This window comes from Bombus flavifrons, chromosome 13 (genome assembly GCF_040668555.2).
Source record: "Bombus flavifrons isolate JBK064 chromosome 13, iyBomFlav1_principal, whole genome shotgun sequence".
Taxonomy (NCBI): Eukaryota; Metazoa; Arthropoda; class Insecta; order Hymenoptera; family Apidae; genus Bombus; species Bombus flavifrons.
The window spans coordinates 5,278,430-5,294,066 of NC_138454.1; the positions used below are offsets into that span (position 1 = coordinate 5,278,430).

The 15,637-nt window shown below is 27.0% G+C and overlaps 2 protein-coding genes across 3 annotated transcripts; one reads left to right on the plus strand and one right to left on the minus strand.

The window, feature by feature from the left end:
• Nucleotides 1–630: 630 nt before the first annotated feature.
• beta-Man (beta-mannosidase) lies at nt 631–9,077 on the plus strand. The gene is made up of 15 exons (XM_069125739.1): nt 631–957; nt 1,104–1,219; nt 1,339–1,986; nt 3,025–4,008; nt 4,087–4,408; nt 5,779–5,808; nt 5,887–6,033; nt 6,125–6,273; nt 6,350–6,555; nt 6,621–6,864; nt 6,943–7,669; nt 7,739–8,167; nt 8,243–8,454; nt 8,537–8,758; nt 8,829–9,077. Exons 1-15 carry the CDS (start codon nt 867–869, stop codon nt 9,075–9,077), a joined length of 4,776 nt encoding a protein of 1,591 aa, XP_068981840.1. The 5' UTR covers nt 631–866.
• Nucleotides 9,078–9,818: 741 nt separating this feature from the next.
• Nucleotides 9,819–13,944, minus strand: LOC138186170 (transmembrane protein 245). 2 transcript variants are annotated; one of them, XM_069125740.1, is made up of 9 exons: nt 12,822–13,944; nt 11,802–12,731; nt 11,565–11,729; nt 11,298–11,496; nt 11,026–11,210; nt 10,841–10,941; nt 10,734–10,751; nt 10,354–10,656; nt 9,819–10,267 (listed from the first exon to the last, which is right to left on the minus strand). In XM_069125740.1, the coding sequence occupies exons 1-9, from the start codon at nt 13,335–13,337 to the stop codon at nt 10,084–10,086; spliced, it is 2,601 nt and encodes an 866-aa protein (XP_068981841.1). In that variant the 5' UTR covers nt 13,338–13,944; the 3' UTR covers nt 9,819–10,083. The 2 variants fall into 2 exon arrangements, with proteins under 2 accessions (XP_068981841.1, XP_068981843.1); XM_069125742.1 differs by lacking the exon at nt 10,734–10,751.
• Nucleotides 13,945–15,637: the final 1,693 nt, after the last annotated feature.

A 15,637-nucleotide genomic window follows, 5' to 3' on the forward strand; every position in this document is an offset into this window, starting at 1 on the left:
AAGGTAATTAATGATCATTGTAGTTTTCAAGTTGGAAATTCTGGTAGGTGTAAGCACATGGTACGCATTCACCTTGAACGCACATGTATTATTTTTGAATAGATAATTAATAGTTTATTTGATATTTTTGACTATGATTATAAATGTGATTTATTTGCAAAATTAATATGATAAAGGAATCAATTGAACAGCTGGGTTAGTCGGTCCCAGCTTTTAGGTGGCTTTTAACGTTTTTGGTATAACTGTAGTATGTAACCAGATATATATCCAGAAAGGAATCTCCTTTTTAAGATTTATAACTTTCAGCAATTATGAATACTTCCGCTAAGTGGGATACTTTTACTTAGGCTTATGAATTACATTGTTAAAATTGTAAGAGGGTGGAGGGTGGTCCAACTAAATGGGATTATTTGTATAATTAAATATTTGAAATTAATTCACTTCATTCTAGAATAGATATATTTATACTATTTTAACATTAAATCAGTTAATAATAAAATTTTCTCTATTTTATAATTTCGTAAAATATGATAAATTACATTAGTAACATACACCTAAATCACGTAAATGGATTTTAAAAATCGAACAATCTGAAATTGCTTATCATCAATATCGATATATTCTTTCGGTTCGATGTCACTAATCTTCAGGTTATCCATATAATATAATACATTCGCTTACCTCTTTCCATCAATTTTTGTTCTTTCGTCATCGTTGTCCATAAATGGATATTATTGAAACAATTAAATAGTAATGAGGAAAAATTCGAAATTACAAATCATAAACTGTTTACAATTAAATTACTATTTGTTACGTAAAATACGTTTTGTTGACAGTTTCTGATCTAAACGTGCGAAATTACAAATATGTCAGATAGCATGGAACGAGATAAAGCTGAGATGTTCACATCTAAAGAAAGGGAAGAAGAAGAAGAAGAAATGAAACGAGAACTTATAGGTACCTGAATTTTACTCTTTTTAATAAAATACTTTTATTAAAAGCATTAATTTTATTAATTATTTTTCTTTTAATCATAACAATTTTATCATTTATCTATTAATTTTTAGAAACGCTAATGTGTTATTTTATAAAATAATTTTCAGATATGAAAATGTACGAGACATGGTATACTTACAAAGATATGAAAGAAATTTTAGGGTTTATTAATGAATCTAAGGATATGGCAAATATGGCTAATGATGAAAAAGATACACAAAAGGTTGATTTATTCATATTTAATGAAGTCTTTGTTTATTTTGAACTATAGTATAGTATAGTATTACTATAGTATATTATGTACAATATGTAATTAAGATATGTATATTAATATGTTTTTAGGAATTAATCCAATCTTCTAGTGAATGTACCTCCGAGGTAATGCTCAAGGCAAATTTAGCACAAGAATTGGAGATACAAGAACACAATGATACAACTCAGTCGATACACTCTTATAAACCCAATCATACATCACCAATACATGAAAGAACATCTTTACATGGATGTAGCAATTCTGATCTTGCCGCTGCTATTGCTGATTCAAGAAACCCTATGTACAGAGGGAAAAAATTTGATAGCAAAGATACATTTATTAGATTACAAGACAATTCAAATATCCGAGATAATTATTCTCATAGCACGAGTAAATATATTTCTTTAAAATCAAAAAATTCTTTACAAGATTCGGATATTATAAATAGCGCAGAAACAAAAATGGACACACATTCTGAATGTGATCAAAAATTGGATCGATGGCAAATTAATCCACTTGATTCTTGTGTTAGCGAAAATGATGTGCCTTTGAAAGAGCCAAATCGGCCAGTAGTTGAAGATCGCATGCCATTTAGATTATGCAAAGATGCACAAACACCTGAGACGCTTGAGAAGTTACTGCCTGAATTAAACTTTTATTTGAAACAAACAGCAGAGTTGTGGCATAGTTGGCACCGTACTACTGATACTAAGTTTCAATGGGGGTCACCCATTCAGGTGGGTACCTCCATCCAATCCATTTCTTACAGATCCTATCATTAATGAATATAAAAAAATATTGGATTATTTGGGAGACTTCATTGATTGGAATTAACATTTCTAAAAGCAGAAATTAAGTTCTGCTATGTTTTTCATGAGATTGAGATATTGGCTCTTAGCTAGAATGCTCAATTCTATTCATTCTATTCAGTGGATATACTGTAATCTCACTGTCATTTATCCTACCTTTTACAAAACTTTTTTAATAACGAGGAATTGAATACTCTAGTAACCTGCGAAAATTGTTTAAAGGAGTTCATTTCCCAAAAAAATATCCTTCAAAAAATGATATTCATGAAGCTATTTAATGGATGGCTAAAAAGTCAATATAAGGAATGATATAAATGTATATTCGACTAAATTAAATTGAAATCAAATTCATTCTATTAAATTTTACTATGAACTTTCTGAACAATCCAATATTTATTTTTTTTGCATATAAGTTAAATTTTTCGTAATACAACATTGTGCCATGGAAAAAAAAATTACCTGTATGCACAGATTTATGTTTAGGATGATAATGTTTTCTCCTAAAATATTCATAATTTTAATATAAATTTCTATTGATTCTTTTCAATAAAAAATGTGTAACTATTTATTAATATAATATCTCTTTGGCATAAATAGTATCAAATTTGATGTTGTCTCTTATGCTTACAATTAGCAGTACAATGGTTGTGATAAAATTTAACTAACATATTAAAGATAACTTTACTGGCAAAGTTTACATATTTTTTATTTATATATATATTGATAAGATAATTTGAGAACAAATAACATTAATGCTTTATATAAAACTGATCGAAGATTATGATTGGTGTTTCTTATAAAAGTTGTAAAGTTTGCATTTATACAAACATATGTATTTATAAGTGTTTATAAAGAAAGAACAGTAATTAAAACTGTAAGCTACAATCTTTGAATAAATCATATTTCTGTAAAAAAAAGAATAGTTTTATTGTTATAATTCTAATCCTTCTTTCAACATTTCTATAGGTGGGTCTTGCTAAAGATAATTTGGATAAAAAATTAGTAAAAGATATTAAGACTGATCAGAATCAGATGGAATGTACAAACAAACATAGCAATGAACGACCTCATAAACGTAAATCAACTATGATTCTTTCTTCTTTCTCTGATATAACATATTCTAGCAGTGATGAGGATGAAAATACTATTAAAAAAAAGAAAATTCAGTCTCATGAAGATACAAACAGGGTATTACGTTCAAATAAAATGGTATGTACTGCTAGATGCAGTGAAAAAAATAAAAATTTGAACCAAGACAGTGATAGCAGTCTCTTAGCAGATAATATGGAAACTGAAAATTTTAAAGCAGAATGTAAAAAAGAATCTAAAGAATATTTATCATCTGAATCAATTCCCTTATGTCCAAAAAAAGTACCTCACAATGTTAGAAGAAGTATTACTAAAAGGAGAGAACATGTTATTAATATGTCTTCTAGCAGTCCATTAGCACATAGTAGCAATGAAAAACAAAATGCAATAACTTTAATATCTAAAAATAAAGGTAGTATTCTCACTGATGAAAAAATTCTCATAGAATTAGAAAATGATAATGCTAACGACAATGTTAAAATAATGTTTGAGAGTACAGAAACTAAACCATTACCAAAGAAAGGTTTTTCAAGTAGAATAAATAATGTATATGTTTCTTTGGAAAAACTTCAACTTGAAAAACGAAAAAGGCATGAAATTGAAAAGGAAGAAGCTGAGAAAAAGGAAGCAGACCAAAAGAAAAAGAAAGAAGAATTTTATAAAAAACAATTAGAAGGAAGGCAAAGAAGAGAAAAGCAAAGAGAAGAGGAGGAAAAGCATAAAGAAGGAAAAACCAAAAAGTGGAATACTATAGTAGACGTGAAATCTTTAAAAAAAGCTAACAAAGATGAAGAAAGATTACAAGGTTTAAATAGACAAAACAAGTATACAACATCAGTAGAGGATAACATGTTGTCCGAGGTAATCATATCCTTTTTCTTTCTTTTTAGCAATATATACAGGTAAAATGTTATATATTTGTGCCTCAATTCTTTTTAGGACGATAGTACTTCTGTATCTAGAGAAATGAAGATAACAGAGAATAATCTTACAAATAATGTAAATTGCCCCATTTGTAATAAATCTTTTCCTAGTGATAAAATAGAAACACATGCTGCTGGATGTGAACAATATATATCTGATAATGAATACGAAAATGATTTATATATAGTAGAAAATAAATCATCACCAATAGGCATTAATAATACTGAAATTCTTGAATGTGGTGTTTGTTCAAAATATAAAACCACTAATGGAATACATTATGAAGATCATGTTAATAGTTGCTTACAAAGACAGCATGAAGAAGAATCGTCAAATGGTAATTATTCTCATTTTCTCTTTAAATTAGATGTAAACAAAGTTATATATTAACAATATCGTATATTTTTAGAATATTCAAGCAATGAAACCAGTAACATTCCTAATTCGCCTATTCGTTGTTTCCGACCAATTAGTGAACAAACTCATTCACATATAGATTATAGAAGACAATTCTCCTCAGACAGTAAAAAACAAATATATCCTAGTAGAAAAAGAAAACATTAACAAGTACTATTGCTATCTTTGAAAAAACAAATGTATATGTATGTATGACATATATATACACTGATAAAAGAATTGATATTCTATCATGCTTTTAATGGTACTGTTATACTATTCATATCTATCAGAAAAAAATTATAACAATATGAAACGTACACCTCAAATTTCTTATAAAATACATAACATATAATTCTTTTTGCGTTTATTGTAGCATTCCATGTTTTGTAAACATTTATGTATATGTGTGTATTCTTTTATTATAAACATATTTATTACTTTGGATCAAAACTAAGTTAATATTTTTATTTACTTTCTGTTCGTTATCAAATAACAAAGTAGTGATTAAAATCAGAAACGTTATTAAAACATCAGTTTATTTCTTTGTGGGTAATTAATTGTACAGTTCGCACAGTAAATTTAAATGATATAAATTAAAGATTCTTGTTAAAATGCTTAAACGAAACTGCGTTTGATAAAAAGGAACGTATAAGAGATTAAATATATAATATCGAGTTTTGTAGATCAATTGTAAGCATTTATACTGTATAGTAAAATGTATTTTTCTACAAATGATTCTCGTTGTGAATAAAATATTATATTATGTCTTTTGTATTATTTATTCTAAATTAATTATAAGTAATGTGTTAAGAACTACAAATCATAAAGATAGTTAAATATTAATTGTGTATTGAAATTATATCTACATCAAAAAAATATACTCATTGTCATAACAGGATATAAGAAACACGATTATGTAAGATGAAATTAAATAATATTCAAGATTATTTAATGAAAGAAATACTTATAATGATAAACAGATAACATATCTCAAATATACATGATAAGAATTCAGTTGAATTTAGACTTATATACATACATATTACAGCTTAGATATATATAATATTTATAAAAATAATTATCAAAATCTCTATATAGTATAAAAAATTCATTGAATTGTCGTAAAACAAGTATTATGAAAACAATTTTTCAATTTATAGTCATTCTACTTTTGATTAACAGCACTTTGTCCCTAACCTTAGATGGTTCATGGATAGGTATTAAATATGTTATATAAAATACAATAATAAAACTTTCTTTAAATAATATCAATTCTATCAATATATAATATATGAATTTCTGATTTAGGTAAAATTACGACCAATAAACATGAACATGGTAAGAATTTTTTTAAATTCTCTAATATTATTATGATATTAATTATTACTAATTATGATATTAATTATATCTTTTTAGAAATCATATTTCCTGCAACTGTACCAGGAGGAATTTATACAGATTTGAGCAAGGCACATATTATACCAAATAATTTTAATGAAAATAATGATGTAACTAATCGATGGGTTGGTAATCAATCAGTTACTTACACTAAAGGTTTTTATGGTAATTATTTTAGATTTTTTAGTATAAGAACGTTAATATGTTTATACAAGTGTTCTTGATTTTAAATAAATTTTTAATATTTGTATTACAGTAAACAATACCTTATTGAATGCACCTAAAGTAGTATTAATTTTCCATGGTGTAGATACATTTGCTACAATCACTTTAAATGCACAAAAAGTTGGAGAAACGTCAAATATGTTTTTAAGATATACATTTGATGTAACAAAACACTTAGAAGTAACCAATTCATTTTTTATTTATTCATATTATACAATTATTTATTCTATTTATTTATTTATATTCTACTTTTCAGAGAGGAGAAAATTTATTGGAAGTTTCTTTTTCTTCTCCTGTTAAAATAGCTGAGGCCTTACACAATAAACAAGCATTGAAGTATGTTATTCCTCCAATATGCAATCCAGATAGTTACAATGGAGAATGTCATGTAAATTATATAAGAAAAATGCAAGCAAGTTTTTCTTGGGATTGGGGTCCAGCTTTTCCATCAATGGGTATTTGGTGTGTTTAATTTTATTATTTATTTACATTATTTGTTGTTACATATTAATCAAAAAGAATTTTAGGAAAAGTGTAGAAATAATTCCCATAAATGAAATTTATATTATGGATGTTACAACAGATATTTATAAAGAAGGAAAATTTTGGAATGTTATAATCACATTATTTCTTGAAACTACCTCACGAAGTAACACAACTTGTCATATCTCATCTATTCTTAATATTAATGAACAATCAAATATTCATAATACCAGCAATGTTAATTTACAAACAGACACAAAAAGTACTATACTTCTTAAAGTACCTACAGTACGTTCCCAATAGTGGCATATAATTTACTAATATTTGACCAATATATGCTTTTAATAAAATAATATTTTTACATAGAACCTTGTACATGAATGGTGGCCGAACGGTTATGGCAATCAAACTCTTTACTCATTAACTGTAATTGCAGTTACTTCTACTAATGTTAAGCAGAAAACTATACGCATTGGTTTTAGAACAGTAGAGCTTGTACAAAAGACTCTGAAACAAGGATTAAGCTTTTATTTTCAGATAAATAATATTCCAATATTTGCGAAGGGTAGTAATTTCATTCCAGCTAGTATTTTTCCTGAGTTAACTACTAAGACAGATACAATTAAACACTTATTAACATCTGCCAAGGAAGCAAACATGAATATGCTTAGAGTATGGGGAGGTGGACTTTATGAATCCGAATTATTTTATAATATAGCTGATGAATATGGAATCATGATTTGGCAAGATTTCATGTTTGCATGTGGAATGTATCCTACTACAAAAGACTTTCTTGAATCAGTTAAGAAGGAAGTAATACAAAATGTACAAAGATTAAAAAATCATCCTAGTATTGTTCTCTGGGCTGGAAATAATGAAAATGAAGCAGCTCTATATGGAAATTGGTATGAAACTGGAACTAAACAAATATATAAAACTGATTATATCAAACTTTATGTAGACTTAATTAAGAAAGAAGTAGAACAACTTGATTCCACACGACCTTTTGTAATATCTAGTCCTAGTAATGGATTGTATACAGAGAAATATAATTATATTGGAAAAGATCCATATTCGAAGTTATTTGGAGATGGTAAAATATATCTTTTCACTATAGAAACAGTTTGTATTTGAAAGCAGGTGTAATATAATAATATTTTAGTTCATTATTACAACTATTTTAATAATGGATGGGATATGAACCAATATCCTCGTGCAAGATTTTCGTCTGAATATGGGTTTCAATCGCTACCGTCAATTTATACTATGTTGCCGGTTACAAGAACTATTACTGATTTAGATATAGACAGCAACTTCTTTAAACATCGTCAACATTTACCATTAGGAACAGTATATTTGAAGAATCTTATTTCAAAAAATTTAAATTTACCTGACTCTCAAGATAGTCTAAGAAGATTCGAAAATTATATATATTTAAGCCAAATTAATCAGGCTGTTTCGGTAAAAATACAAACAGAGTTTTATCGGCAATCAAAGTCGGATTTGAACGAAATAGGAGAGGGAATGACAATGGGTGCTTTATATTGGCAATTAAATGATGTTTGGCAAGCTCCATCTTGGTCTTCCATAGGTAGATGATGATTACTGAAAATAGGATGTAATATTTACATTTATTTTGATGCCACTGATAATCTTATTTATTTAGATTTTGATGGACGGTGGAAAATGCTTCATTACTATGCTATGGAATTTTTTGCACCTATTATAGTTACATACTATATCAATGATATGCATCTTTTAATCTATATTGTCTCTGATATGACATATTCAATAAAAAATGCTATTTTAGAAGTGAATCTTTATGCATGGAATAGCATAAAACCTGTACAATCATATGTTCATCCTAATATAATTATTGTAAGTATATGACAAAAACACTTAGCAAATAAAAGAAATGCTTTTATATTAAAACCTTGCAATCAACATTTCTTTTTAATAGGAAGCAAATACAGTAACTAAAATTCATAATAATTTACTAGAATATTCATGGATTTTAAATTCTACAGCACTTAATGAATGTCAATCTAACTTTAGTACTAAAAGTAACTGTATTACAACACTCACCTTGAGAGACAAAACTGGAATTCCAATAGCACCAAGAAATTATATATATCCAAGCAATGCTCTGAAGAACATTGCATTACCAATTGCAAATGTTTCTGTAAGTTTATCTTTGAATCTGCAAAAGAGATGTTATGCATTTTTGTTTAATATGAAATATTTCCTTTTAGGTAAAAGTAAATGATAATCATTTACCTGGAAGATATTTTAATTATCCAGATATTGAACTTGAATTAATAACAAATAATATAGCACTTTTTGTATGGCTAGAAGCTGGTAATATTTGTGGTCGTTTCTCAGAAAATGGTTTCCATATGTTTGAAGATAATAAAAATGTTACTTTCCATGCATGTGAATTTATCACACCAGAAGTGCTAAAAAAATCTTTGAAAGTTACTACACTTTCTGGTATTTATTAAATTCGTCTAATACTGGTAACTCTCTGATTCTATCTAACTAATGATTGTTTACCTTTGTAATATTAAATTTCAAGTCCTTTGTGGAAAATATGTCTCGCGATGTAAATAAATTTCGAATCCAATAAGAATAACCAGAATAATTAGAAGTATACTAATTATTAAATACATTAAATTTGACATTTTGCTTTGTTAACTTATAAATTTATCTCTAATTTTGGACAATTTTTTATTGGTTACTATTGAAAATTATACAATGGTTTTTTATAACAAAATATAACATAAATATTGAAGTTAGTACATTATCACAATGAAACATGAAATCAATCTATACAATATGTATAATAAACAATATTATTAAAGAGAGTATATATAATTAATATAATTAGATTATTAAAAAGAATATATACTATTAAACATTATTATATATTTGTTATTTTTCTATTAATCAATAATATCAGGAATTAATAATTTTAAAATAATACGTTTCCTTTCTTTTTCTATCAAATTCTAGTATTTAATCTTAAAAACTACCAAAAAATAATTTATTGAATTGATGCAATAACGCACTTACAATGCTAATAAGCGTAAGCTGAGATTTGTTTACTGAACTTTTTTTAAATATATTATTAGCCAAACCCTTTACAAAAATATACAAAGCAAAATATACAAAAATATACAAGCAATTTTTCTATAAATATATGTACATGTAACAAAAATTACATGTTATAATAAACTATCTTTTTTAAAGACTAGATAAAAATATCTTATTTTGTAAGTAGCATTGTGTGTTAAAATTCTTCATAAAGATAAAAGTTATTTTTTTATACTATATATGAACGTTAAACATTTATAAATATGACTTATGTTTGATCGTTTTTAAGCTTCATTTAAAGCACTTGTTAAATGTTAAGATTTACCACTGCCTATATTTTTAAAAGTCAATCTACCAAGATCTGTTAATTTTTGTTCAACTATTCAATAATAAGTATTATTAACAACTTCCCTATTACTGTTTAATTTGTGCATATGCGGGTATAACTTCTTCTGATGGCGAATGTAGGTAACGACGACTTAGATTAATTGCTACCATTATACAGCATAACAATAAGGGACCAAAAATGGCACCTTCTACACCTAAGCAAAAGACACCACCTACTATGGAAAGACCTGTCAGATACGGATGTCCACCCCTAAAGTAAAAAAGCGATTAATATAAATGTAGTTATATGTATCTAAATAAATATATTTTTATTGCAATTTTTAAAAATTATAGTACCCTTTAATTTCTTTGTAGAATTCAGTTACAACAATATTGCAAGGAAGAAAATGAAACATGAAAAACAGAATAGCAGTCATAGATCCTTGAGTAAACCAAAGTTCCAAAGTAGCTGGGATGCAAGCAAAATATGCATCCAAAAATGGCACGGCACCGAGTATTGTTGCAAAAGCTGATGGTAAATAAATTATTTTTACTTGGAACAAATTATGTGTAAACCATGTCCACATGCCAAAGAAAGAAGCAAGTTTAAATGTTGCAGCAAATACTCCAATTACTGCTTCTTGTAATGCTACAGCAAACCTACAAAAGATAAGATGTTAGGCTTCTCTTCCAAAATACGTAATAGCATATATTTTTATAATTCAATATATACATACCCCTCAACATGGAGATTGCTTATAAATAAAAAAATTAATTTTTCAAAATAATTTATATTACAATTAATACAAAATATATTGATGTATTATAAAATCTAAACATTTACCTGTGACAATTAATAGGACTAAATACTGTAGTTAACTCAATGGGTTTGTATGTTTTTTCACTAGAACTAAGGAGGTAAAAAAGCGTCGTAAAAAACACCACCTTAAAATGAAATTTTTATTACATAAAATATATATTCTAAATATTTTCAAAATATATACGCGTTTTTTGTAATTAATTAATTACCATACTGAGAGTGAAGTTAAGTACTGCTGATCCACTCATAAGTATAATATAAAATAATTCTGTAAAAATTGTTAATATCACAGACATATTTCCCTTCACTATGCTCCAAATGGAGTCCAACACTGACATACAAATCCCAATATTTTCTTTTACAAAGTTTTGTATATTGGTCATGTTAAACAACTCTACATAAAAAGAGAAGAACAAACACATTAAATAGATCCGGATACTGCTACATTTAATTGCATTTAACTTTAAATGTGAAATCTTACGTAAAGGTGTTTTGCCAAAACTTTCTTTGAAGCTTTCCCACACTGAATAAGCTGCTGTAACATCTACAGTAGGTCCAATTAAATCAGGACTTTCATTAGACATCATCCATGCTTGATAAAGTCTATCCCAAAGTTCTAAAACTTTCTTTTCCAACTGTTCAGCCTTTGCAGTATCTAAATCTTTTACCAATCCTTTTATCTACATCATATATTACATATTAGTATTGAAATATATTTAGTAATTATAAATATATACATATATCTTACTCCATCAGAAATAGCACTTCGTCCATATGTGTAAGCATTATCTAACACACTATTAACTGAATCTTCCCATTCTTCAGGTAACCAATCAATGTCTGAATTATTCATTAAAGATGAATTAAGTATCTCTCCAGTAATATGAATAAGATGCATACCTTCTGTATAAACCTAGGAAAAGCATAATAATTTATAATCATTTATAAGATGTATAAGGTAGCATTTATTATAGCTTCATTGTACCTGTATAGTTATAAAAATAGAGGTACAAGTAGTAAATATAAGTAGGCCAAAAATCACAGCAATTGTTACTACAGAATCAACTGAAGCTTTCAAGGCTTTTGTTAATTTTTCATCAACCATGATTCCAATTTTATATAAACCTCTAACATTAACTGGTAAGAGAGCTTGATGTCTTTCTATACACCATGTTTTTATAATTTGTATAATAATGTTGCATTGATTTTCAATCATCTTCCCTACTCCAAAATAACTCCCAAGTTGTTTAATAATATAAAAGGCTATAGGAATAATTAAAATGTATATCATCCACCTATGTTTCCAAAGGAGCATACCAATGCAAGCATATAATGCACCATACATGTATTTGTCAGTATCAACCTTATCACTTTCTATATCTATAGACATTCGTAATTCTGTTTTCAATCTTCTTAACAAATAACGATCACGTAATGGTATACTAGGTGGTTGCAGTCTCTTCATTACACCTCTATTAGTTGCATCCAATGACATTGACTTGCTGGAGAATTTTTTAACTTTTGTTTCTTTGTCTTCTTCACTTATCTTGTCATCCATGCTCTCTTTACTGATATTTTCTACTTTTTTACTTTTAGAAAACGATGGAAATGAATCTTGTTGTATATTTGTAGTTAAGTTATTTGTTAATGCAAAGCATATTGCTTCCATGAATGTCATTTGTTTATTTTCTAATTCTTGGTTTTCCACAATGCCTACTACCTCATAAATAAATCCTATCAAGTATAGTATCTGTAGTGTTATAAATACAATAATTTGATAAGCACCTAATATGTTTGAGACATATAAACTAATCATGAACCATATAACAAATGAGGTGTAACGGAAATGTATGGAATTATTCGGTGTCCAATAAATATACAACACAGATAAATATCCAATAAGTATAAAAGCAATCTGTAAAAATTACATTACTATTATTGATCATTACCGATATGTGATGAAATATATTTCTTATTAAGCATTTTTTAGATAGTTAAAAGTTACCGTAAACGTGTTGCATGTTGTTATAAAAAATCCAGAAATAGTACTAAAAATTAGACATATTCTCCATATAAGGCAACTTAATATACTAGGTATGTAATGATATATAGTTAAAGGTATCGCACCCAATAAAAATGCACTGGCAATATACTTAATGCGTTTCCATAAAAATGATCCTATACTGTCAGATACTTTGTCTACTATTTGTACAGGCAGCACTATTAAATTTATTATTAAAGGAGTATGAGACGCTTCCGTTTTTTCAAACCATGACTGTACCATCGTAGTTAACGAATATTTGAAAGGGAATAGAACAGAGCCACATAATAGAGCCCAAATTAGAGGTTTTACAAAAGGTCTCAATATAATATATAATCCAAATCCTGCTGCTGAAACTAGACACAAGAAGAACAGTGCCACGGCATTATAAATGCCTTGTTTTAAGGCTTTTTCATGACCCGCACTGAAGCCGGACAGCATGTTAAAGAGGTTATCCATAGGCGACCGTGTACTATCCATTGTGAATACGTAATCAATTCACTATTAGAGCGCTTATTATTTAATTTTGAATTCTGTTACTATTTAACATTTTGTTAAGAAAAGTACAAAAATTATACTGAATAGGAAAATAGTAATAAGAGTAAAGTTTACTGTAAGAAGTAACGAATACTGTATACTGGTATTGTGCAGTAGTGATTAATGAGTAGTCATGCATCGTGCAGTATCCCATATTCGCATATGTACATATGTATGTATGTATGTACACTATGGTATATCAATTAATGTCAATAAAAAAGTGAAATGACTGAAATCAGAATAAATAACATAATATATCATTCTACATTTAACATATTAGAAAACTTGTTTTTTTCTCTATTTAAAATAAAAGGTAATTTACTTATAAATATAAATTATCAGCCAAATGAATGAAATGAAATAACATGTTAAAAGATTGTTAAAATAAATTACAAACTCCAGAAATTTATTCTTCGCAATTTAATCAATTACATCATAGAATATAAAATGTTAATATCATAATTCAATGCATCATAATTTTTATATATGCGCAAAACAAAATTTTAAAATATATAATAAGATTGTTCTTGTATACGAAATTTAAAATGAAAAGATTTTATTTATTATTGATCAAGAAACTATACACCTTAAATATATAAATGAATACATAAACGTAAACGCATGCTAAAGATATAAATCTGATAAGATAGTTCTGATATTTTCGGAAGGTTAATAAAATGACAAAAGTATTGTAGGATACCTCAAATACCTTTTTTTATACAGTCTTAACCATCTCTGAATTGAATTAATTCGAAAGCACGAACGTTCTATCGCGTGTACTCCTTTTTTTGTTTTATCTATAAATATGAGAAGATTATCGAAACGCGTTTCATGAGACAAAGGCATTCGTCGCTTTTAATAAATAAAAGTAAATGTAAATGCTTTTTTTCTCGCATTAGTTTTACACGATCTTATGCTCTTCTTTATACCATTTTTCTTTTTTTGCCTTTTTTTGTACATTTTTTACTTTTTGGTTACTACATTTTCGATCTTACTAAACTCAATAAATCACCGCCAGCACATAAAAGTTAAAAATACATGATTTAGTGAAAAATTCATTATAACGTATGTGCGTATATAGTACGCTTGTTATATTCATGTCTGTTGCAAAACCAGCGAATAGATCTACCATCACTAATCACAGTATTTTGATCACAAACACGTATGTCGCATGTTAGAAATACAATTTGTGACATGGATACTCACTTAGATTTCTGTAAAACTACTGAACGTAGTTTCTTTGTATTTTGTTTTACATTTCGCTAAAGAATAATATTGATAGCTGAAAGGACGAACATTTTTTTAATATATAATGTTGACGTGTTTGAAAATAGTAATTACGCGAGGAAACCTTGACTTAAGCATCACACTTTCATTTTTTTACTTCTTTTTAATTATTATTGTTATTATTATTAATACTTATCGAATTTATGTCACGAAGGTTAATTAATAATAATCATGTAATTATTTGATAGTTGTTTCTAAAATCTGTAGTTCATTTCAAAATGCATCCCCAAAAAGCCGTTACTTATTCTATCGTTGTAATATTTAATCCTTTAATCTGATTTCTTTTTTAAAAGTATGTTTCGTAAGTAGATAAAATTGTACGAAGTACTTCTCGACATATGGTCATTAATTAATTAACATTAATATGACGAAGAAACAGAAGAATATCGCACAAGAACACCATGTAATCAACATTCATTGCTTTAACTTTTCCAATCATTCGTTAATTTGCTATTGTATTGTATCGTCGAAATCCAAAATGCGCGCGATGATTCTTGAACTTCAATATGGACAAGTTATACTTTAGTGCCATTGTCTGATAATAAGCTCAATTATGATGAAAAACATGCCAGTGATTACTGTTCGTATATGTAATGTGCATACATATACTCACACATTGAGCATATACGTATAATAAATTATGACTTTACATTTAAATGAAGTACTAGGCTATATTATAGAGCTGGATAGAACAATATTTTCGATATTAAAAATAAGAACATTTCAAGAAACATATTTTGTTAAATAATCAAGATGTAATATTTCTAACGAAATTATCAATTAGATACACTATTTTATTTATCTAGATGTAGTTAAGAAAATATATTTCTTGAAATATATGTAATTTATTGTTAAAAATTCTAGTTTTTACTGAACAAATAGACTTATTCAAAAAATTCTAGTTCCCATTTGTTTTTTCCAATACAAAAATATTGAAAAAATTAAAACTTAAAACT

Bases quoted from the DNA above. Each gene is read 5' to 3' on its own strand.
- beta-Man (XM_069125739.1), top strand. From the start codon at position 867: ATGTCAGATAGCATGGAACGAGATAAAGCTGAGATGTTCACATCTAAA. The intron at 6,274-6,349 runs GTAACCAATTCA...TCTACTTTTCAG, and splicing joins ATGTAACAAAACACTTAGAA to AGAGGAGAAAATTTATTGGA. The intron at 8,168-8,242 runs GTAGATGATGAT...TTATTTATTTAG, and splicing joins TCCATCTTGGTCTTCCATAG to ATTTTGATGGACGGTGGAAA.
- LOC138186170 (XM_069125740.1), bottom strand. From the start codon at position 13,337: ATGGATAGTACACGGTCGCCTATGGATAACCTCTTTAACATGCTGTCC. The intron at 11,730-11,801 runs GTACAATGAAGC...TGCTTTTCCTAG, and splicing joins CTATTTTTATAACTATACAG to GTTTATACAGAAGGTATGCA. The intron at 10,268-10,353 runs GTACTATAATTT...TTTTTACTTTAG, and splicing joins TTCTACAAAGAAATTAAAGG to GGGTGGACATCCGTATCTGA.